This window comes from Lissotriton vulgaris, chromosome 10 (genome assembly GCF_964263255.1).
Source record: "Lissotriton vulgaris chromosome 10, aLisVul1.2, whole genome shotgun sequence".
In the NCBI taxonomy this organism is placed as follows: Eukaryota; Metazoa; Chordata; class Amphibia; order Caudata; family Salamandridae; genus Lissotriton; species Lissotriton vulgaris.
The window spans coordinates 1,038,697,398-1,038,723,202 of NC_141698.1; the positions used below are offsets into that span (position 1 = coordinate 1,038,697,398).

Sequence of the window (25,805 nt, forward strand, 5' to 3'; positions counted from 1 at the left end):
CGGGGAGGGATCCCCATGCTGACGGAGGACCAGTAAGAAGGGAAGGGATCTCCACTCCAGTTACAAACAGATGGTTTCTACATATGTGTTGCAAAGTCATCCTGTGCCCTAGGCACCCCCAACGTTTTGCTGCCTGGAACTGGTGGTAACTGACTCTGACTGACCCTGGGCTCTGTTTAACCAGGCCCAGGTCCAAGCTAAAAGGAACACATTAGAACACAGTTAAGACACCTAACATACACTAGGGTACACTATAGTATGGTGGGGTAGCCCTATAGTTGGCATGACCTACCACCTAAGCCCCTAGTATGTAATAGGGCAGGGGATTGAAACTACCTAGAATACTCCAGTATCCTGGGGAATGGCAGTTTAGAGGCCAGCAGATTCTCTGCACCAGCATGTGTGCAGCCCTGAAGCCTGAGGTCAGTTTAAAAGCTCCACTGGTGGCCAGGACAGTTTTTAAACCTTAAATTGTGCTCAAACTCGACTTTGGGGGGTATAGGCCCTTAAAAATTAAAAACCTACCATGTTTTTGTATATTAGGGACCCCCTGGGTCACCCCATGGTATCCCCGGGGTGGGGGGTCAGTTATCTATCAGGAGCGCCCTTATAAAATGAGTTTTTAGAAGCCTGGGTAAAGTGAAATTTTACATTTCACTCCCCACATTGTCTTAAAGAGGCGCTCAAATTCGACTTTGATGCTGGAAGAATTGGGTAAGGGTGATCTGTAATATTTCTGCAGATTCAGAACCCCTGAAGTCTCTCCTAGTTGCACAGGGGGTGGGGGTCCGGTAGAAATTAGGGAAATACTTATAAAATATGGTTTTATAAGCCCTGGTGCTACAAAAGTGGCACAAGTCATCTTCCCCATTGCAAACCCCATGGCCCATAGGTTAACATGGTAGGAAGTGATTGATTAATAAATATTGATAGGAGAGGACTAGCCGAACCATTCAAAGACTTCCCAGAATGGTCGTAGGAAATCCAACAATATTATATTGTTGAATTTCTCCTAAAGTGTACATACAATACGTTATGAGACTTTCTTGTTTGTAAGTCCAAATTCAGCCTTTCAGTGGTCTGGCCTGATTGGTCAGAGTTAAGTGGATTAGCCAGGCTGCTGGGAGGGCAGTGTGCTGTTCTATAGGAATGCCAGGCCAGGAGGTGGCGTCGTAAACTACGTTCTTCAAAGACAGAAGGGAGGCCTGGGTTTCAATCCACTAAGGCAGTCGTGACCCAGAGTCAGGGCTTGGCTTAAGAAAGGTATGTGCAGATGTTAGGGGGTGTGTTTAGCTAGCTCTTACCCCCTTGCTGGAAAATCAGCCATTATGGATTTGGAAGACTGATGCACTCTGGGACAAACTAATGCCACACTCCACAGGATGTGGTCATAACCATGAGGAGTTGCCCTGCTCTCATTGGTCAGCAGTGACCTGGTGCTTGACCCAGAGAATTTTGAATAAGTATCCGAGAGGGGCAGAGCCCTCTTAGATCTGCTGCTTGAAACTGAATGAAGCAAGAAGTGCCCTGCTGAAGATTTTGCTGTGTGCAAGGAACTCCAAGGCCTGACCTATGAAGACAGCACCATCTGAAACTATAGCCCTGTGGATTACCTTGCTGCCAAAAGACTCATGAGTGGAAACTCCCTGCAAGCTACAGGTTAACAGAGCTCACCTGAACAGCCCCACAAAGAATTCAAAGCCTGGAGTACCAGTGGACCTGTAAGGGTTTTGTTCAAGTGGATTGCAGAATTGAAGTTTCACACTTTCAAGGACCCTCTTGGAGATTCCAGAACCTTGGATTGTGTGTTGGATACTTTGGTACCTGCAAGCAGAACGCCGGGAAGGTGTTTTAATTGGACCCCGCTTGCTGAAGAAGGCGGCCCACTACAGTGGTGAGAATTCTTCAGAACAATTTATAAAGGTGTGTCCCTGACAGAGAAAACGAAATGACTTAAGGGACACTGGTGGTTTCTAAGCACTAGAAAGTGAATAATCTTTAAAAAATTCATATCTCTGGTTCCCTACAGTGGATTATTTTCGTTTTGGTGTCATTTAAAAGATAAAAATATTACCTATTTTTATAAATTGGTGTTGGATTTTTATTTTTTGTCTTGATTATTTACTGAAATGGTGTTTTTAAATGCTTTACATACCTGTCTTTGAAGTTAAGCCTGTCTGCTCGCAGCCACGTTACCAAGGGTTGAGCAAAGGAATACTTTTCTAAGACCTATGCTGAGTCCTATCATGTGTTAGTAGCCTTATTGCCAGTGGCAGACCTACATTTGCCCCTACCAATAACCCACTTTCCAACAATATGCTTACATTAAATTTGTTTTGGGGCCAGGAGAGTCCGCGAGCTAGCATGGAGAGAAAGGATGGCAAAGTAATTCACTTTGAGGGTTACTATGTCGAAAAAGCTAAGATGAGGTTTGGAATCCCAAAATCAAAGACTGACAAATGAAGTAAAGAGACATATGGGGTGTTAAGCTTGAGTACAGAAGAATTGATCTATCCAGTAAACTAAACAAGACCTACGTGAACTTGAGAGGTAAAAGCAAAGCTAAGGGACATATTTACAAGCCCCTATCACCACCACAACGTCACTTTTTCAGGCATTGTGGTGGCACTAGGGGTTCACCTTATTTACAAGGCAGCGTTAAGCCACTAAATTTAGCTTAAAGCTGCCTTGTAAATAAGGCACCCTTTCACGCTACACTTAGCGTGAAAGCAGATGGCAATAGGCATTCCACCGCAACACCCATTGATTTTTATGCAACCCCTATTTACAACAGCAGCATAAATAGGAGGCAGCGCCAAAATTAAGACTATGGAATATCTGGTCTTAAACAGGCGAAACAAGGAGAATTGCTACATTTCTCCTCATTTTTGCTGTTTTCATGTGTGCTGCATTGTGCAGCACACATAGAAACAGCAAAACGCCAATGATTGTTTATGTGCAGGAAGGTGTCCCTTCCTGCATATAAACAATCATTTAAAAATGCCACTTCAAGATAGTTTATCCATCTTTGGTCTACCTCTGGTTGACACACATCTTCCATCTTTGGTCTACCTCTGGTTGGCACATATCTTCCATCTTTGGTCTACCTCTGGTTGGCACACATCTTCCATCTTTGGTCTACCTCTGGTTGGCACACATCTCCCATCTTTGGGCTGCTTATGGTTGACACACATCTTCCATCTTTGGTCTACCTCTGGTTGGCACACATCTCCCATCTTTGGGCTGCGTATGGTTGACGCACATCTTCCATCTTTGGTCTACCTCTGGTTGGCACACATCTCCCATCTTTGGGCTGCTTATGGTTGACACACATCTTCCATCTTTGGTCTACCTCTGGTTGGCACACATCTTATATTTTTGGTCTACCTGTGGTTGGCACACATCTCCCATTATTGGGCTGCTTATGGTTAACACACATCTTACATCTTTAGGCTGCTTGGATTGATACACATCTTACATTTTTGGTCTGCCTAAGGTTGGCACGCATCTTTAATCTTTCGGCTGCCTATGGTTTACACAAAAGTAATGCCTATAGCTGGCTGAACCGGGGCTATCCAGTGTGGCATTTAGATGGCATGGTAAAAAAAAAGGGCAGCTGGGATGCCAATTATGCTAAACTTTACAACAGACATGTTCAGCCATCAAAGTTAGATAAGAAACAATGACTATATAGGTTGATGTAGACTAATTAAAATACACAAGGACATCCCTCATAATAAAATACAGGAATGTCCCAGTGCATTCCACTAGGTTCTAGGGGCACGCAACTCGAGCACCCCGTCACCATTGGGTTCTATTGCACCCTGTAAATAAGTTAGTCATGCAGTATGTGTGTATGCAGGGTGGTAGGTGGGATTAGAGGCTGCAGCGAAGGAGCACATAGCTTTGATGGCCATTCTTGGTAGTCGGCCATTCTGTGATCATCGGTAGCACCAACAGCTTTAGGGAGAGTGGTGGGTGAAAAATTGCGTTCTTTAGGGGTCTGATTATGGTTTATGGTTACTCTGAACCAGATCATGAGGAAAGGTTTGAGGTGGGATTCTAACCAGTTGCAATGACATTTACCATCTTACAAGAAACTCTACTACATGCATCCTACTTCAGATTATCCGACCCATGCAGCAGGACTTGCACTGTATGCCACTCCATGCTTAATTTGTGAAACAATAAGGGCTAGGGCTATCGTCGGGAGGCCACTGCAGCGTGCGTCACCCATTGCCCCTCCCGTTGCGGTCAATGAAATTACCAACACAACAACTAACTAACCATCACACTCCTACTAGTGTGACAATTCAGACTATTCCAGGCCCCATAGCCATAAAAATGGCTTAGACGGCAGGTATTCCAATTTTGTAATGTACATTCAGTTAATAAACAACTGTTCTTGTGCTCATCTGTAAATCAGACAAGCAGCGCGCCATCTGGCCGACTGCCATAAGTGACGGTGTTGACAATTAGGTGCCGGTGTAGAGTACCAGACACCACCAGCTCAAATTAAGCACTGATGCCACTTCTGCATCCATTGTCATCTGGAGTGATCACCACCCAACCTCCTACTCACACAGGGTACCTGCAAGATGCTCACCTAATCCACATTTTCTGTGACATCATACACACATTGGAACAAGCTGAATGTAGGAGATCGGGAAACCTTTCTGACTACAAACACACAGCTGGAGACAATATACTCAATAAAGAAGTTATGTGATTGGATAATTTCATCCGTTGACCAAGAAATTCCCCTAAAACAAACCAAAAATAAATAAACACCTTGGATGGGTGAAAAATTAAAAAAAGATAAAAGCACAAATGTAATCTCTTCAACACACTTGGCAAAAATAGAAGGACTCACTTGACAAAACTCGTATGCACAGACATAACTTGGAACACCTTACCTCTAGCCCTAAAGCAAAGTGTGAACCTGCTGGCATTCCGGAAAAATCTGAAAACACACCTTTTTACGCTCTAGTCGGGAGGTTTAAAATTCAGGGAGGTACCATTTTAGCGCCAGGACACCGGTTGGTAACAGCGCGCTTTACAAATGATATAAATAAATAAATAAATAAATAAACAACAGAATGAATAGATCAGTACTGCAAAAACTCTCATTAGAATTCTGCAATCCTGAGTGCGGTCAGGTTAAAATTCCTCACTCTGAAGAATTCTGCGGCTAACTGCTCACCAAAGCGGTCACCATAGACAAATGGCCAGCAAACAGAAGACAACATTCTTACCCTGAGAAACCACCGAAATTGACCACTCGATAAAAAAGAATCCCATTCCTATCTTCCTTACGGGAATTAGTAATCATGAAATTTCATGATTTTGTGAAAGTGAGCAGGTTACCAGCTGCCCTCTGGATCCATGCCCCCTGCAAATATTCAAGACAATCCTGCTGAATTCTTTATCCACTGGTCTTTTTATGCAGGACTTAAAGAAAGCACACACATGCCCTCTTATCAAGAAGAAGAATTTGGACCCAAGAAAATGCAATTACTACAAAGCAGCCTTTCCACAGCTGTATGAGTTCCTCTAAGACAACAGGCTACAGTCAGACCACCAAACATGATTTTGCCCTGGAAGAACCATAGAATCTGCAATTGGGGACAGCTTAAAACAGTTGGCAGACATAGCATAGTCGCAATTCTTTTGGTCTATACACTACAACATCACAACTGGAGTACCCCAGCGGTCTATCAACTCTCTCTTTGCTTTCAACATGTTTGTCAAACCGCTACCTGAGCAAATCAGCAGCTTGGACCATACGTGCTACAACTAAATGCACAGAATACAGAAATACACACAGGTGAAGACTGGAAGAGTTAGGATCTATTAATATTCTTGCCAGACATCCTCCAAAAATATTTAAAGAAGTAAAGAATCTAGGAATAATCCTGGCCTCTGCACTCTCTCTGAATGCCCACCTGGACAAACTGAGTCGGCACTCCACAGCATGAGGACACTTTGACACATTTTCCCTTACCTTGGATTGCCCAAAAAGGTTTTAAGTGACTGAATCACTCATTCTCTGTAAAATGGACTTTCAAAACGGTGAACAACAGTCACAACGCGGTCAAAACACCGCGGTGCCATTACGACGTGTCTTTTACAATGCAAGTCGTTCCCACGACTTGCGCTGGAGGGTGCTGTAGACTAAGGAATAGTAGATTTACTATTCCAACACCTTCCCTACTGTACGTAGGCTGGAGTTGGAATAGTAAATCTAGCTATTCCTAAGTCCAGCACCCTACAGCGCAAGTCGTGGTAACGACTTGCATTGTAAAAGATGCGTTGTGATGTACCGCGATCATTTTGATCGCGTTGTTACATCGTACATCCATCTTACATGTAAAGACATGAACATGTATTAGCCCCATCTTGAAGGCCCTTCACCAGTTACAATAAGATTCTCTTGTCAATTATCAAGCATCACACGCAAAGTAATAAATGGTGAAGGTCCTATTTTTCCTGATGAAAATTGCTAAATACTCCCAACCAAGGAACTACGTTCCAAACTAACACCATTACTAATTTTCCAGTTAACACTCAAACTCTCTACCAGGAAAACTAAGAGGCACTAATAATCATCTGGAATTCAAAGGAATGGGTGAGAACTGGTTCTTCCCAACTTAACTGCTAAGGTCCCTAGGAGCTGTTATATGACTTCTCAATTTTATACGTAAAGACAATCAGCTCTATCCACATATAGACCTCCTGACTATCTTACCAAAGAGCTTATGGGGTAACTCAACTAAGTTCACCTGAATGGTGATTTCCGGGTATTATTATATGTTCAAAATGAATAAATACTGTTAATATTATTCCAAGCTTTATCTTCGTGCACCATCTCGCATGATTCCCATTCCCTAATCCAAAGCGTGTAGTCCATCCTATGCTTACTCCCAAGACCTGATTACTTCAACCTCAATACCCTAAACTAACATGTTGGGTCCTGGAGTACTGTGTTACTCCACAGAAAGTACTCCAGTGCCTTGTTGGGGGTAGTAACCGCTGTATAAATATCAATGCACTATACCAGGCATGGTACATCACAGAAAAAAGCAACAGTGCAACTCCCATACCCCCCCATACACACGTATAGAACAGGAAGAGCGACTGCCCCGGACATAGAGTGCGAACTCCATTCTTGCAGAGAATAGGCACTAAAGGGGTAGCAGTATTATAACTTGTGAAAAACTCTCCGGGCTTGCAAAATAGACAGCAGTGATGAAAGTTTCACCCTCACACATGTATGAACACACATGCTCATGCAGAATATACCCCGCAGGTGCAGCAGCCATTCAAACCCGCATCAAAAGCTCAGAAGTGGTACACCTTAAAGAATATGGAAGCAAGGCAGGAATAGTGCAAAGCTTCGCCTTGCCAAGCCATCCCCTCACAAGGTGGGATGGGTAGAGAGGCATCTTCGGGAGGTGAGGCCTTGCATCAAGGCAATCTTTAGATATTGGTGGTGAGCAAGAGGGCAATTGTGGGAAGGGTGATGACACTCGGGTAAAAGGTCATGGTCGACCCAATGAGTGAGAGACCGACCGACAGTGGAGGAGAAAGCTATCCAATATGGTGGAAGTTGAGAGCGAGGGTGATCTGTCAGTGTAGGGAGGTTTGTTGTTTTGCATCTTTGAAAATCAGTGTTCATATGTCATGTACCTAGATAAGTTACAAGTACTGAGTGCCTTAAAAAGAGATGGAGCAGCAAAGGGCACCCTTAGAATAATACAGAATATATCCGCATATAGCTATTATTTAATCCAGTCCTTTATATAAGCACTTTGTGACAAAGGATGAATTCTGTAAGACATTCTTGCAGAATGGTCTGTGCTCTACCATTCTTCGCTGCAGTTGAAATGTCGTCTATCGTCTTCTCAGGCAATTATTAAAATCATTCAATTAAAATTTGAATTGCTTTAAATGCATCACTTGAATTTGTTTTGGAACACTCCCAATTCATATATTAAAAAATACTCATCAATTTGATTTTCTGTCATCAAAATCTTGAAGAGAATTTAAGTCAAAGGTTCACAGCTGATTCTTTAGTAGTATTCTGTGTCTCTGTGCTCTGCATACCCAGTTCTATCATTGATACATTGGATGAAATTGATTGGACATGCTCCTTGTTGCAAAAACAGATTATTTCATCTAAAAGCGATCTCCTATAGTAGCAAACATATATTCAACATGTAGTTGACTAAAAAGTGTGTGCATGTGTTTGAGACTTTTGAGAGTATGTACTTGGCTCCAGATATCTTGAGGTCTAGTTTTAGATCAGTTTACTCTGAACATTCAACTATAATTTGTTTTGAAATCTTCTCCATTCTTTTTAAAAACAAAATTGAAAATCCAAACTGAAATCAAAGGATATTTCGCCTCTGTCATCTCCAACAGTAAATTGGCACACCATACCGGTAAGCAGTGGCAAAAAATAAACGTAAAGATGGTCCCTTGGTTCCAAGAATGCAAGTACCACGTTCTGTGCCCTCTTTTATAGAACAGTTTAAAGCTTGCGAATCAGATATCTCAATAGTAGGGAATAGTGTCATACCTTAATATGGTAACCAAAAAATCAAGTACAAAAATGTAGACAGGTAAGTATGTTTAGATTTTCAATATCTAACTTCACATATATGTACATTGATGATATATATATATCTACCTTCAAGGTACTTAGATGTAGAATTAAGAATAATAAATCTAGGCGTCCCTATATGCATTTACCTTTTAATATGTTGATCCTCAATATTTTGGTTATAATATTAAGTTATTACGATATTCCAGACTACAACAAGGAATTTCTTACAAGAAGTTTCCTGAAGATTGAAAATATCACAGTTAATTTAAGTACAATGTCAACGAGCTTTTGCTTTCTTTTTCCGCTGGTCAATAAAACATTTCATATCCCATCTAAATATTTAATTTATAAGAATGTATCCTAAAAGAAATTTGCTTGACAGGGTTAAAGGCTAATTTAAGTATGACTGTCTTAACATAACGTGTATTTGTAAAGCACACGTTCACCCCGTAGGCTATCTTAAGAGGCCATACCCAGCAAACTTATGAATTCTTGTACTTGTGTTGTCTCATTAGGTCTGGTTGTAGAACCAATATTGAGTGTAAATGAATTCTTTTTTAGATGCGAGAAATATCAGCTTGCATCTTACCTGTACTCAGTCCGATCTGCCACTTTGGAAAACTGTTGTGTCTTGGTGGCTCAGAGTGTAACCTGAATTGGGAAGTCTGGCTGACTAGAATACTACACAACTTTATCTGTTGTTTTTTTTTTCTTTTGCAGAGTTTTATATAGCGCGAACTAGAACCGAACCAAATCGGGTATCAGAGCGCTTTACATAGCACCAGTTACGTTACACGAGGACACACATTCATTTTAGCCACGGGGAGATTACGTGATTTGCCCAGAATCACAGGAGGTTTTGGCGTAGTTACCGAGGCTCGAACCCAGATCCCCAGGTCCTTTTTACATTGTACATGTTTTTTGTTAACAATCACTACTAATTGTTTGTTTCTGGTTTAATTTTGAGTTAATTATCCCCCCCAAAAAAGAACGCATATGTGGTCTGTTTCACAACTGATGACTTTGTGTTTTAGTGCTCTCATCCTATTGTGTATGGTACGTCAGACGTGATGGATGACATGCTTTATTTTATCTCAGCCATTGGTAATTAATCTGAATGGAATCAAGTGGATTGTTTTTTGCTCAACATGCCACTATAGACACACACCAGCCATATCTGAATCAGTCTTGGCCCACCCAATACGAACTATTGAACCTAAACTGCTAGGCTACATCCGCTCTGCACAGAAACACAGCAACCCCAGACATGTTCATCCTCATCAGTGAGGTGCAGCTTGACACCCGCAGCACAACTACCCCGGTACCCACATCTAGGCATAACCATTCATTATAAGGGATATCTCTGAGACTATCAAAAAAGTGATATATGGGATGCGTGAATGAATCTCAGCAACTGGTAATTACTTACGTAATGCTACCGACAAGCTAAAAAATGCTGATATGGAGTGTACCCAGAGTAGTTACCAATGGTTAATCAGACCCAGTCATTGTGTTTCGTGGTCACTAACATCTTCAAGTCAGTAAAGTCATGAATTGTCTTCTGCAGGTCCAAGATCGTCTAGACCGCTACTGCTGTGGTTTCAAGCCCGATCCGTCTGAGGCCTGCGTGGAAGAACGGTTGCATGAAAAATGCCGCAATCCAGAGGAGCTGGCCTTGGTTCATATTTTGGTATGTCATTCCAGGGGGCCTTGCTGTGCCCAACTTAATTTGTGAGCACTTATATATATGGATTCACATTCATGTGTCAATAGGAAGAGGGCCAGCAACATATTGTCTATTTCTACAAACAAAATACCTCTATACTCTATAGATGACCTGTAGCCAAGGATCAGCTAGAAAACCTGTCCTTCAAGAAATATACAAAGTTTGTTTTGGATCAAGTGCTATAAACGCCACAGCTGTATTGAACTTTAAAATCAAATCTGTTATGGAAAGTTTATAACTTTAACCTTCCCGCTCACTATCACAATTTACCAACCAATACATATTTATATTACTGTAAAACACTAATTGAATGTTATTGTGCATTGGCACCTTGAGTGGAATGATATGATCTGTTTAGTAAATATGATTGATGTACTTATCTCGTGGTCTGTATTTTCTAATACTGGTTTGAAAGCTAAGGCCTCACGGTCATCTCATCAAAGATTTTATTAACCGGCGCCAAAACTTTAATCTTCAGCCACATGTCCATATGTAGACTAAGGTGTATCAGCAAATAGGATAAACACTTTTTGGGCAGAAACAGAGCTTTCTATTGATGTACCTTTCTGGTTACAAGATCTACGTCATCTGGTCTCCGGAGTCTCCATTGGCTCCGTATTGAACAACAAGCAAAATTTAAAGCTCTATGTTTCATGCATAGAATCAAGGCTGGTAAGGCCCCTGCCTATCTGAGCTCTCTGGTTCAGCAATACGCCCCCCTAGAATCCTACGTTCCTCGACTCAACATAAGTTCCAGGTACCTAGGATCAATGGAGTTAGACAGGGTGGTCGCTCTTTTTCCTACCTGGCCCCCTCACTGTGGAACTCCCTCCCAATTCAGCTTTGCACAAATGAATGCTATCTGCAATTCCGTAAGAACCTGAAAACATGGTTGTTTAACCAATAACTCGATTTTCATTAGCTCACTATTTTTCCTCTTTGTTACTTTGTTTCAGTTTCATTCCTAGCGCCAGGAAACCTTAGGGTAGCTGTTGCGCTCTACAAAAATAAATATAATTTAAAAAAAAAAAGAAAAAAAAAATTAGGGAGAAAATTCAAGATTTTCTTAAATCGTTTTACAGAAATGCACGAAATGTTGCAATGTTTTGTTTTGTGATAAATTTAAAAGTGGGAAAATACCCCGGGTTATGTTGCTCTAACCCATTATGAAGTGAAGTAAAATTACTAGGGCACTGAATTCGATCTGAGAAAAGTATTGTATAACTATGCACATCTTTATGGAAAAGAGGCTGTTGATTTTGTTTTATTATATTTGCAAAGATTAAGATATCTATTATTTAGTGCTAAATCCTGTTTAACCCGTTTACCGGGGCCCCGATTTTCCCGTAGTGCGGCACTTCCGCAAAACGGGTGGGGCCGCGTTGGCCATTGGCCGAAGGCAGAACTAGGGAGGTAGTGCTGCCGTCGGCCAATGGCCGACGGCAGCAAGGAAGGGGTTAATGACTGTTCTAAAGAACAGAGCTGCCCTGATGCCACTTAGTGTTATGTGCTCATCTAAGTAATGAAAATAATTCCATCCAGTCTTTAAGTACCACCCACATCACGGAGAGTTCATGTGACTGGAGTAATTCTGTTACAAAGGACACTGAAGTGTTTTGCCATAGTTTACAGGAAATGAAAAATATAATAATGCATGTGTCGTATGATTATCATTACTTTTAATGCATATTTATTTATTTTTATTTTTACCAAACCTTATTTCCTGCGTGTATAAAATAAACAAACCTACATTGAACTAAAATTCTCATATTTATAATTTAGATATACTGTAAAAAAATTGCAAAGTATATAATTGAATTGATTAACTGTATTGATAAAAAAGCTAAATGTATCCTCCAGAGGTAAATCTATACTTAAATATGGATCAATGTGACTTCTCCACATGAATGTTGACTATAATTCGAACCCATTGTTGTATGTCAGTGTTTTATTTACAAAAATGTTGCACTGCAGAAACATTGCAGCTAGAATATTGCCTACCACCATATATTGAAGGTAAGTATATGTTAGTAAGTACTGATTCACAATTCCTAACTACCACATCTACGTACCTTGAACATATGTATAAGATCAATGTACAAATACATCGATTTAAGAATAGTCAATCAATAAACTTATTTGCATGATATTTTAGTTGTCAATATTCTGGTTATGAAATCTTTGTAGCAATATTTTTAAAACTCCATATTATAGTGCAATACCAAACCAGTTTCAAGCCAGAAAAAATTTACTGAGTGTGCAGCTCCTGGCTAATACTCATCCCTATGTTTCACCTCCACCGGAATATATTCAATGTTTCGACAACTCCGCACACCCTTCATTTATTAACCTGATTCATTCCAATTGTCCCATAAAGAGACAGGCATATGGTAGTGCATAGTTTGCTTCCATAGCTGTGCCTTATTGTTTACAAATTATTTCACCATTAAATACAAAAAAACGTTTTTGGGGAGGCTAATATCCTGCATTTGTTTGATTGTGGCTATGTAGTGAGCACTCCAGGTAGCAAGGGACATTATAATTGTTTCACTGCTGTCTTTATTTTTGTTAGACATATCTAGGCATACTACATGTATGGATAGTAATTTGTAATCTGATTGGATGGAGTTGTCTATCTATGCATTCTTCTATTCTGGAGCACTTCGAGTCAATCCCGGAAATTTATCAAGTGGACGGATGGTGTAAATCCCTTTTTATACACTTTTGGTAATAGGTAGAAAGCAGCCATTCTCTGGGGTTTCACCTAGAGATAGTGTTTTCCTCATCGTTGATTCGTCCTTCTTGATATAAAGTGCTGAGATTCTCTTTAATTATTATTTGGATTTTCATAGTTTGGTCCTGTTTCAGGATCCTTTAATGGCTGTTGTCATTAAGTTATTGGCACGACTCTTTCCAGTAGTCATCCATATGTAATAGACTGTATTTCCCCTTTTGTCTGCCTCATTGACAGTTAAATGTGGCTTTTTTTCTTATTTTTTTAATTTGTAAATGCCACAGAAGAGGAACTGTGCAAAATCAAACACAAGATCCTACACCTAACACACCACACCTTTCCCCTTTTAGTGTGTCTCATGTTTGGTGTTCCAACTCACAAGCTTCCACCAGCGACGGTTGGCCAATGGTTGAGTGGTTATGTGTAATTATCCTTACAGTCTTGAAAAAGTGCAGGCCAAATAGTTCTAACGGGTGAAACATGACTTGGCTACCCGTACAATGGACAACATCTATAGAAAAAATGAAAACACAGTTATACAAGATACTATCTATTTATACTAAAACCCTCTGGGTTGCACACCACAGCCTGATCTTGTATTTATACCAAGAACCCAATGATGCTCTGTAAATAACCACTGTAATTGTGACTCTAACTACAGATGAATAGATATTTTTATCCTCAATCCACCTACACAGAATAACATGAATATTCAGGTTACGCGTCACTGGACCGGACCAATGCTGCCCAAAAAACAGGCATTGAGAGGTTGAATGTGGACTTCCTAATGAACCCTTCAGCAAATGCGTACCTCGTGAGATGCACAAGCCCTTTTAACACTTTGAAACTGGGTTTCATGGCCAACTATCTAACTTAAGGGCCCAGCAAAGCGTTTTGCTGGTGCCCCACAGCAAACCTTTAGAGAGTCAATATTCATACCAAGTGGAGAGTACATACCCTTCTGATCATGGTGCTGCAGTCACAAAAGCAATACCTTGTACTGTTATCTCTGTCGTCCCTGAATCTTATTAATGTCTCGCCTAATGGTAGAGTTCCACCAGTGGAGAACATCTTTTTCTGACAATGCTTTGCCTCCCTGTCTTCTGGTATCAGTTATAAGTGGAGAGGTTTTAATTATGTTCCAGTTTTCTACTTCATGATGTCCCATGGGTTGGAAAACCCTGGTGCAGGACACTTCACCTAAAGGGGACATCCGTTCCCTATGGCTCTCCTTGAGAAGTCTTTCCTTTTAACACCTTGGTAACACTTCTTACTGTGGAATCAAGTCTAAGATATTACTGGAAATCTTGTAACCATCTTCTTCAGCTTCACAACCCTTTCTTTCATGTAATAAGGCTTTTCTGGTTCTTGTCTTGGCTGCATGGGGGAAACCCTTTTCAAGTTCAGCAGTCCACAGGCAAATAGCTAGTGAACTGCTGGCCCCGAAAGACACTATCAACGTAGACTTGTCATTCACCCTTCAACAGAACGGAGAGGAGTTGGCCTAACGGCTAGGGCGGTCGAGCTTGAATCTGGGGAACCGGGTTAGAGTCTCGGCAATGACGCTGAACATCCTGTGATTCGGAGCAAATCACTTAATGTCTCCGTACCTTACAAAACTGAATGTGGAGTGGTGTGGCTCACTGGTGTGGAGTGGTGTGGCTCACTGGTTAGAGGCGGCAGACCCGAGAGCAGAGGACGGCCCGGGACCAGGGTTCAATTCCCGACATGGCAGGGTCGTGGACCAGGGTCAGCAGACTCTATAATTCTCGCCTCGGTGCCTACTCTAACCATGGATCACACTCGGCAACTCTGGGCATTAGCTTGCCTCATCTCCACAACGGCCCCCCACATACGCCGGGGATGCCTGGTTTCACCTTGGAGATACCCAGTAGGGACCATCTCACAGGGAAAGCCAGGACGGGTTCCCCAGCGGTCTAATGCGCAGAGATACTCCTTCGTGAGTCAAAAACCTGGAATTTGTGGGCCATAAAGTCTTTACATCTGGCAGGTTCCCACTTTAGACAGTGAATATGAACTTCTCGTGCAGGGGCGGCTCTAGGCTCATGGCGGCCCTGGGCAGGGAGCGTAGGTAGGGGGCCCCGGAAGAGGGGGTCCGGGCAGGGCAAGGCGCGGAGGCCAGTGAAAAGGGGGGGGTCAGGGTGTTTAGAAGTGGAACAGAGCAGGAGGCCACCAAAACCCTGCCAGGGGCCGCCACGAAAATATGTATCCATCCTCAGAGGATTGTTATATTGAATATATATATTGGTGTGGTGGCCCTTGGGGTTTGATGCCCTGTGCAGGTGCACATGCCTAAGGTCGCCCCTGTCTCGTGGGCCGCTAAGTCCATGTTATGACCTGGCAAACTTAATAAAAGGCATACAAAAGCCATTTTCTGATCTGGTCAGCGATATTAAAGTTGCCTCCAAAAATATCCTGAAAGGTGGGATGGGTTCTGGGGACCCTATGGGTTCATCCATGAGCACGGCCGTCACACGGAGTTGCCATGTTGGATGCAGCCATATTAGGTGCAGGAAATCAAGAATTGAAATCTTGTCACGTGTACAATCTGCAGTGGTTACCTGTTCCTAAAATAATGTCGTTTAAATGCCTGTGGACAGCACACTATGGTGTGCACCCCGAAGGTACTTTCTTTCTTAAGCAGAATTTGAAAAGTATGTCCCTTCCAGATCTCTGAGGTAGGCTCCGGTGCACTTCCTGAAGCTCCCAGGAGCTGTAAATAAAGAGCTGGAGGCAGAGCATTAATGCCTGTGCAACCAAAGCCAGGAACCAACTCCGTTTGCAGAGCGGAGCCACATGGAAATAAGTTTCATTTTAAGAAACTCTTGAGACGTGGTTGTTTGGTCACACTCCCTGCATCTAATGGATGGCAACGAAAGTCTGTCCATGAGATCAGCCCGCCTGGCCTGTCCCTCTGTATTGCCAAGATACAGCTCCGGGCCACTGACCACAAAGTATACATTTTTAAATGAAATAAAAACACGAATCGCTGCCCTCCTTCCTCATTTAAGGCAGAAATGTCTTGACTAACCAGATTACCAGGTGTGCACACATGCTGTATTTGTTTGTGTCCGTGATGCTGTCTCGGTTCCCCGCCACATGATGCCTCGATGAAATGAGGAAAAGGTACCAGAAACTGACGCCAGTCCTGGCTGCAGCTGCATGGCGCCACCTGGTGGGGCTGTGGATCTATTGCAAGCGAAATCTTTCCAGACAAGTTTGTCGCAAGGAAAGAGTGAGGAATTTAGGGAAGGCAACGTAGCCACCAGTAAATAGCGTTCCTTAAGTACATTTTTTATGCTACTTCACCCACCCCAGGAGTTTCAGCTACATGTTACGCACCTGTATTTGATGCCACTCAATCAAGGTGCTTGTAAAGTGCGATTACACACCCATAAGGGTCTCAAGGCACTGGGGGCGGAGCAGTGGCGTAACGAAACTTGAGGGGGCCCCCTGCAAACTACATGTAGGGGGCCCCCCTCCCATCCTCCGTGCCAGTCTAGAGCTCTCAGGCCAGCGACCCGCCATACTGCAGGGGATGCGGGGCGATTGTTACCCCACTGTCACCAATGCAGCCGTTATAAGCAACACTGGATGGTGGAGATAAAGGTTGGGCGTAGTCTGCCAGCGGTGGTCCATTCATTACAGGGTCCCTGCCATCAGTACGCCGGGGAATTTTGCCCAAGTTTAGGTGGGTTTCCTGATGCAGACTCCTGTCATGATATACAACACCGGGCCCACTCATCTCACTGCTCCTTCTCGTTTCCGTTTTAAAACATTAGACAAAGCGACAATGCTGTATTTCAAAAGCAGATGTAACTACAAAGAGCACATTTTGATAATAAATTTTTATTAGTAGACAAAAGCAATCTTAAGAGGCATTGCATAGCTTCATACACACTGTGATCCCAATTCCAACACAGTCTCTCTCTCTCTCTCTCTCTCTCTCTCTCTCTCTCTCTCTCTCTCTCTCTCTCTCATTGAGTCAGTCTCTCTCGCTCAGTCAGTCGGTCTCTTTCTCTCTGTCATTCAGTCTCTCTCAGTCAGTCAGTCAGTCAGTCTGTCAGTCTCTCTCTCTCTGTCAGTCAGTCAGTCATTCGTTCTCTCTCTCTCTCTGTCAGTCTCTCTATCTCTCTGTCAGTTTCTCAGCCAGTCTGTCTCTCCCTCAGTCAGTATTCAGACTCTGTGTCAGTCAGTCTCCACTCTCTCTCAACTCTCTCTCCACTCCACTCTCTCTCCTCTCTCATACTATATCTCTCTCTCCACTCTCTCTCCACTCTCTCTCCACTCTCTCTCTCTCCATTCTCTCTCTCTCCATTCTCTCCTCTCTCTCTCTCCACTCTCTCTCTCTCTCCACTCACTCTCTCTCCACTGTCTCTCTACTCTCTCTTCACTCTCTGTCTCCACACTCTCTCTCTCCACTCTCTGCACTCTCTCTCTCCACTCTCTCTCCACTGTCTCTCACTCTCTCTACTCTCTCTAATTTCTCTCCACTCTCTCCCTCTACTCCCTCCCCACTCTCTCTCTCCCTTCTCTCTCTACTCTCCCTTCTCTGTCTCTACTCTCCCTTCTCTCTCTCTACACTCACTCCACTTTCTCTACACTCACTCCACTCTCTCTACTCTCTCTCTCCACTCTCTCTCTCCACTCTCTCTCTCCTCTCGCTCTCCACTCTTGCTTTCCACTCTCCCTCTCCACTCTCTCTCTCTCACTACTCTCTCTTTCCACTGTCTCGCTCCACTCTCTCTCCACTCTGTCTCTCTCCACTCTCTCTTGCTCCACTCTCTCTCTCCACTCTCTCTTGCTCCACTCTCTCTCTCTCGCTCCTCTCTCTCTCTCTCGCTCCACTCTCTCTCTCACTCCACTCTCTTTCTCACTCCACTCTCTCTCTCCACTCTCTTTCACAAAGTAGTGTGCGTTGCCATGGGCGTCCGCAGAAATGTTTCCAGGAGGGGGGGGGGGCACATTTTTTACTTCATCACCATCCCCCTTGCACTCTTCTCCCCTCTGCCTTGCACCCTTCTCCCCTCTGCCTTGCACCCTTCTCCCCTCCGCCTTGCACCCATCTCCTCTCCGCCTTGCACCCATCTCTTCTCCCCCTTGCACCCTTCTCCTCTCTACCTTGCACCCTTCTCTCTACCTTGCACCCTTCTCCCCTCTGCCTTGCACCCTTCTCCCCTCTGCCTTGCACCCTTCTCCCCTCTGCCTTACACCCTTCTCCTCTCTGCCTTGCACCCTTCTCCCCCGCCTTGCACCCATCTCCTCTCTACCTCTTGCACCCATCTCCTCTATACCTTGCACCCTTCTCCTCTCTACCTTGCACCCTTCTCCTCTCTGCCTTGCACCCTTCTCCCCCCCGCCTTGAACCCTTCTCCTCTCTACCTTGCACCCTTCTCCTCTCTACCTCGCACCCTTCTCTCCTCTACCTTGCACCCTTCTCCCCTCCGCCTTGCACCCTTCTCCCCTACGCCTTGCACCCTTCTTCTTTCTGCCTTGCACCCTTCTTCTCTCTACCTTGCACCCTTCTTCTCTCTACCTTGCACCCTTCTCCTTTCTACCTTGCACCCTTCTCCTCTCTACCTTGCACCCTTCTCTCCTCTACCTTGCACCCTTCTCCCCTCCGCCTTGCACCCTTCTCCCCTACGCCTTGCACCCATCTCCTCTCTACCTTGCACCCTTATCCTCTCTACCATGCACCCTTCTCCCCTCAGCCTTGCACCCTTCTCGGCCCCCTTTCCCCCCCACCTCCCCTGCGGACGCCTACATGGTGTGTTCTAACAAGAGTGCTTACCTGAGGGCACCATTTCGCTGCCTCATCCCTTCTCATATGAGCTTTGCCCTGGAGAATGCTCTCTCTGGGGGCCCCACTCCACCCCTTGTCAGGGTCCCGAGCAGTGCTCTGTGCTGCCTCCTCTCTCTCTGGGGCCCCCAGCCCCCGTCCTTGTCAGGGTCTCGAGAAGCGCTCTGTGCTGCCTCCTCTCTCTCTGGGGCCCCCAGCCCCTGTCCTTGTCTGGGTCCCGAGCAGTGCTCTGTGCTGCCTCCTCTCTCTATGGGGCCCCCAGCTCCTGTCCTTGTCTGGGTCCCGAGCAGTGCTCTGTGCTGCCTCCTCTCTCTATGGGGCCCCCAGCTCCCGTCCTTGTCTGGGTCCCGAGCAGTGCTCTGTGCTGCGTCCTCTCTCAATGGGGCCCCCAGCCCCCGTCCTTGTCAGGGTTCCGAGCAGTGCTCGGTGCTGCCTCCTGCTGTCTCTCTGGGGCCCCTAGCCCCCGTCCTTGTCAGGGTCCCGAGCAGTGCTCTGTGCTGCCTCCTCTCTCTCTGGGGCCCCCAACCCCCGTCCTTGTCCTTGTCAGGGTCCCAAGCAGTGCTCTATGCTGCCTCCTCTCTCTCTGGGGCCCCCAGGCCCCGTCCTTGTCAGGGTCCCGAGCAGTGCTCTGTGCTGCCTTCTCTCTCTCTGGGGCCCCCGTCGTTGTCGGGGCCTGAGCAGCGCTCTGCGCTGCCTCCTCTCTCCCTGGGGCCTCCAGCCCCCGTCCTTGTCTGGGTCCCGAGCAGTGCTCTGTGCTGCCTCCTGGTCTCTGCCCCCCCCCCATGGTTAGGGTCCCTGCTCTGTGCTCTCTGGGACCCACAGCCCCCGTCCTTGTCTGGGTCCCGAGCAGTGCTCTGTGCTGCCTCCTGGTCTCTGCCCCCCCCCCATGGTTAGGGTCCCTGCTCTGTGCTCTCTGGGACCCACAGCCCCCGTCCTTGTCTGGGTCCCGAGCAGTGCTCTGTGCTGCCTCCTGGTCTCTGCCCCCCCTCCCCCCCCCCCCCCCCCCGGTTAGGGTCCCTGCTCTGTGCTCTCTGGGACCCACAGCCCCCCCTCTCATTGTCAGGGTCCCTGCTCTGTGCTGCCTCCTGCTCTCTGGGGCCCCCAGCCCCCCCTCCTTCTCATGGTCCCTGCTCTGTGCTGCCTCAGAGGAGCAGTGTTGAATTCTGTCTCTGGGGCCCCCACCCTTGTCCTGGGCCTGCCTCTGGCTCTGACTGAAAAGAAACAATGTTGATACTTTGTTTCTCTTCAGTCAGAGGGAGGGGGCGAGGGGCTCAGAGCAGGCTGCAGCCTGCACCTGCTTTCGAGGGCCTCTCTCACAGCTCTCAGACAAGCTGAGGTGGGGTGCCGGGGCCCCCTACATTAACTGAGGAGAGAGGGCCCCCCCCCCCCCCCCCGCACCGCGGGGCCTGCGGGGGCATTTGTTACGCCCCTGGAGGCGGAGGGAACTGCAGATCAGTCGAAGAGCCAGCTTTTGAGGTCCTTCCTGAAATGAGGCAGTGATGGTGATTGCCTGAGGTGTAGAGGTCTTTGCAGCGAGGTATTAAAAGGATCTTCTTCCAGCGAGCTCTTGCGGAGCCGTGGGATTGTGGCCAAGGCCAGTTGAGCAGAAGGGTCTAGTGGGTGTGTAGAAGGAGAGGCGGTGGTTGAGATATGCCAGCATACACTCACACCCAACAAACACGGGGAACAGTTACATTACTCTTGCTTTTGCTCTCCTCACAGACCAAATAACGGAGTCGTGCAAATTAGCCTCTTATGCAACTTACCAAATTGCATAACTACTTTTTGAAATTTATTTTCCAACAGGTGCGTGAGAGCCATCCTGCACATCTGGTGTACATAGATAACGCGGCGAGACCTTTTCATCCAGAGGACAACCTCAACTTCAGGCTGCTGGAAGGCATAGACCGGTAAGAGGATGAAGGAAATAAATGTAAAATCTTCGGCTCCATCACCCCATGCCAGAATGTTAGAAAGAATCTACTGCAAACTGGAATTTGTGTAGAGTGCAAGTCTCCTTTGCAGTGAGATCAGTGCAGAAGGGCTCAAAACGTGAAGGAACTAAACTTGATATCACTTTAAAAGTGTTCAAAAGCAAAGGCTAGATATGGGTCCAGGTTGGACACTCTAGCTGGCTGGTACCCTAAAATTGTCAAACTGAGGATGCTGCCCATCAGAATGGCTCGTGATAACTGGGTTATGCTGCCTTGAATCTGTAGAAGGTGGGGATAAAGCATTGCATGGGCAATGTAATAACATTTTCTACTGCAGATATGAACATTTTAATTTTTTTTCCCAAGCGAGCACACCTTGGAAGGGGCATTTGGATGCCGTTGTTACTCACCTGTAGGGGGATCTGTGTTTCCCTTTAAAAGGCATGCCAGGGCTGCCTGTGCCTTAAAAGGTGGCTTGGGTACTTCAGATAGCCAGTCTGTCTTTCACTGATGCAATGTCCCCAGTTCAGGCAGCACTGCGGGCAGAGCGTCTTCTGTAATGTACTGTAATGCCCTGTCTCCAACTGCACCGGTCACACACAGTTAAAGGTGCGACACGACGCAAGCAGGGACAGTGCACCCTACACACGCTAAGGGCCCAGGTGGAATTTGGGTTTTTTGGTAATGTTCCTAACCTATATGTTTCTGCATAGTGTACACCCCATACGAGTAGGGCTAGGGAATGCATGACATTTCTCTAAAACGTTTTCCTTTCACATGGAAAACATTTTTCCCTGTTAAGTTTTCCACTCCTTACACCACCTGCAAACCGGGAGATGGTCCATGCACATTTGCACCCATCCTGCAGGACTTCAGCCTGTGCACTGCAACTATTGTGGGTACGAATGAAGTTTCAACTCAGTGGGTATTCATCTCATTTTTAAGTGCCAGATAATAATTATTGAAAACTTTGCATGGACATCAGAACTTTCAAACGTATAGCACATATCTGTAGGAGCTGCTGTCACAGCGGTTCCTGCAGATATGTGCTGGTCTTGCCAATGTGAATGCCTATCTCATTCTCAATGCCGTGTTCCAGGTATTATTATTATTATTTTTTTACAAGTGAGTCATTCTTTCTCAGAAATACACATCTTTGAAAAATTGGGCCCAAAGAGGGGGTTTGGTGAACCTAGAAAGCACTAGTTTCATGTTCCACCCGGGGGCTGGTTGATGAATATGTAAATTTGACCCTTTAAAGCTGGTCAAGAAATTCTAAATTGGTAGAAACGTGAAGCCAAATGGGCAGTCTGTTCATCCACTATGAGCACTTTAAAGACTATGGTGGATTGAGGCAATCGAGAAGACCCAAAAGGACATTGTTTACACGAAGCTTGCACTACCACCAACCTTTTAAGGTTTTCAGCTTCTCAGCATTTACCTGATAACTCTAACCTCGTTTTAAGAGAGAATTTCTGGATTCATTTCACTTTCACTTTCATAAAGTTTCTACATTTAGTAGAATTTGCCTAAATGATACTTTAACAATGGTGTTCAATGAATAGGTGTAATTATGTTAATATTGAGAAATAAATGCTTATAGGGTGCCATCTTTCCCAAGTCTCGCAGTGCATTAATAACAGGTGTTACTGTTTCCCAAACGAATAATGCTAATTCCATCAAACCCAGAAAGATGAGTGGCTGAGTGGATCCATCAGGGTTTGAGCCCGCACGGTTCAGATGACACTCAGATCTCTACGCGAAATCAATTATTCCATCATGCGATAAGACAATTCCTGTAACTTCTTCAACTTTTAAATTCTATCTATTGTGGATGTTATTTTTCTCTAACCAAGTGATGTTTTAAGGCCTGATATAGAGTTGAGTAGTGACATAAAAGAAGAAAGTAGTGCATACTTTGTCTGAAGATTCTTCTCCACTATACCAAAGATAATTCTGCCGGAAGATTCACCACTGGCTGAGAACCCTCCAATGGAATATTTACCTTTTACCCGCAAACCCGAGGATTTTCGAAATCAGGCCTTTATTGTTTAAATAGCGTTCCAGCTTCTTGAATTGTGTCAAGGTTTGATCAGAATAACCATAAAGTAATTGAAGGGATGTAAAGGCCACCTTCCTAATTTAACTGTTTTCGCTCATTCTCGCTGCAGGTTCCCTGAGGATGCTGTCGCTGTCCTGAAGTCGGGATGTCTACAGAACATGCTCCTGAGGTCACTGCGGCTGGATGAGGAGTTCTGGGAGAGCCAGGGTGGATATAGCGACCTGAAGCCTGTGCTAGAGACTATTGATAGAAGAGCACAGATTCTTCTGAAGTACATCCGTGATCACGACCTCTCCTAGCAGTAACATTGCTCCAGGGTTGCAGGATTCTCAGTGGGCTCGGACACTTGGGAACTTAATTCAAGACCCAGAAGTGGTTAATGGATGGTGTGAGAAGCACATGGACTTTATCCCGCGGCACCATGTCGTGCAAGCACAATATCCCATCCTATGGATGCATTAGTTCCTCCCTGTTATTAGGGTTGGGTGGTCTGGCCAAAAACCTATCCATGGATTTGCTGCAAGTTCTGCCATTTGCACAGATTACTAAGGACAATAATTTTCGTTTTTATCTGGCAGATTTTCACCCCCGTCAAAAACAAGGTTGGTGGAGGGTCTAAGGGGAAAATTATTTAAAGACCAAAGGACAGACTAACCCCTTATTCACAATCTAACAATACAAAAATGACTGTCAATGGTCTGTACAACTAATGGGGGCAAAGAAAAATGTGACGGACTCTGTGTCTACCTGTAAAGTGTGTACAACAAAAAGGAAATGAATCCCATCAGCCCACCCAGATGGCAGAGCTTCATCATCTGGGATAGAACCAAAGATGGTCTTGTTAAGGAGCCACACACCTGTTGGAATTATGTGCTTCTCCAAACCCAAGGAACCACCAGTGATGGGTCGTACCAAAAGTCAAATCAGTTTGCAATGGTGTGGGATGTTAAATTGCAGTGAGAAAAATATGTGTGCAAAAAGAATCAAAAAGTGAGATGTAAAATTGGCTACCATGATTTAAGGAAAGTTTTATTAGGGAAAATCATGGTGTCAAAATTAAAATGAGTGTGAGACAGTTTGAAATAATAACTGTCTATTAAGGATGGTGTTCAAACACCATCCTTAATAGACAGTTATTATTTCAAATCCCATCAGCCCACCCATATTATTATTATTATTATTATTATTATTATTTCAAATCCCATCAGCCCACCCATATGGCAGAGCTTCATCATAATAATAACTGTCTACTAAGGATGGTGTTCAAACACCATCCTTAGTAGACAGTTATTATTTCAAACTGTCTCACACTCATTTTAATTTTGACACCATGATTTTCCCTAATAAAACTTTCCTTAAATCATGGTAGCCAATTTTACATCTCACTTTTTGATTCTTTTTCCACACATTTTTTCTCACTGCAATTTAACATCCCACACCATTCCAAACTGATTTGACTTTTGGTACGATCCATCACTGGTGGTTCCTTGGGTTTGGAGAAGCACATAATTCCAACAGGTGTGTGGCTCCTTAACCGGACCATCTTTGGTTCTATCCCAGATGATGAAGCTCTGCCATCTGGGTGGGCTGATGGGATTCATTTCCTTTTTGTTGTACACACTTTACAGGTAGACACAGAGTCCGTCACATTTTTCTTTGCCCCCATTAGTTGTACAGACCATTGACAGTCCTTTTTGTATTGTTAGATTTTCACCCCCTACACATTTTCTGCACATGAACAGAAGTTCAGAAAGATGGAATAGCGCCTTGTGAATGTTCCCACTGATTCCAGTGAGCTATGGTAGTATTCCACCAATTCTGAATGGTGGCGGAAAATTGCACAACCGGCAATGCTGCTAATTTCAGGCTGTATTTATGAAACTTTTGTTTTCTCTCAGTGCGCAATATTACAAAATGACCACGTGACAGTGCGAGGGGCCCCAATTTACATCATACCCCTTCTCCCCTCAAATAAAAATGTAATTCATACAAAGTTTTACACATTACAGTGTTCTTCCTCAAAATGCAACTGTGATATAGTATCAGTGGACTACACTGATGCCTTCTGGTTATGGACACACTTCCCCGACAGTCTTAGGTTTAAGATTCGGTTTTGAAGATTACCTCCTTATTTTAAGGTTGTTTGTGTCTCCATAATTTAGTTCTATCAAAATGTAGCTGTATACAGAGGTGCTGTGAATAACCAAAATCCATTACTTCTACTGTTTAGTAGATTGAAGAAAAGAGTCAGTGAATACCTTTCATATTATTTTATTTTATTGTGAGCATCTCTTCATAGTTCAAAACAGCACACTTTGAAGAGGGCAGGTGCAACAAATGAAAAAGGTGGCTGTGCTTGTTATAATACTGGGTTTCTGTCTCTTTCTGTTTCTCTCTTTCCTCTCCACCTCTATCTCTCCCTTCTCTGGTGTCACCATTCTCTTATTCTACAGGTAAGCAAATATTCAATTTGTGGCAAACCAAAATACTTGTTGTCATACCTTGTGTTTAACTGACTTTATTGTTGTTATCTTAATAAAAAATTATTACAAAACTTTTTTATAAATTGCCTTAAATCTGTCTCAATGTAAAAATATGCACCATATTATATGTAGTTTTCCAGACCCTGAGTCATATAATACCAGAATTAAATCCTTATGTGGACTGAGCTATCCACAGGAAAGAAAGTGTCATGCAGTCCAAAACGTTGTCACTTTACAGACCGTGAGTTAGATGGCAGCAAGGTAAAGTCTGTACTGGAACTCGCGACTAATGTCCTCAAATTCAATCGCTGCTCATTCTCGGGCAGTCTGTAGAGTGCAATTTACAGTCACACTTATCAAATTCCTAAAGTGCTCAATCCATAAGTTTAACCAATCAACAAATAAGTTGACAATCAGTACCCTGTAAATTTGCGATT

The 25,805-nt window shown here is 44.3% G+C and overlaps 1 protein-coding gene across 2 annotated transcripts in view; it reads left to right on the forward strand.

The window, feature by feature from the left end:
* The window catches only part of GASK1A (golgi associated kinase 1A), a 135,115-nt gene extending 111,542 nt beyond the window's left edge, over positions 1-23,573 (forward strand). The window contains exons 3-5 of one of the 2 annotated variants that reach the window (XM_086942084.1): positions 10,176-10,298; positions 20,696-20,799; positions 22,995-23,571. In XM_086942084.1, coding sequence (XP_086798210.1) covers positions 10,176-10,298; positions 20,696-20,799; positions 22,995-23,184 — 417 coding nt within the window. In that variant the 3' untranslated portion in view covers positions 23,185-23,571. Of the gene's footprint in view, positions 1-10,175; positions 10,299-20,695; positions 20,800-22,994 lie in introns of both variants that reach the window. The other variant, XM_086942085.1, reaches the window with a different exon arrangement.
* Positions 23,574-25,805: the final 2,232 nt, after the last annotated feature.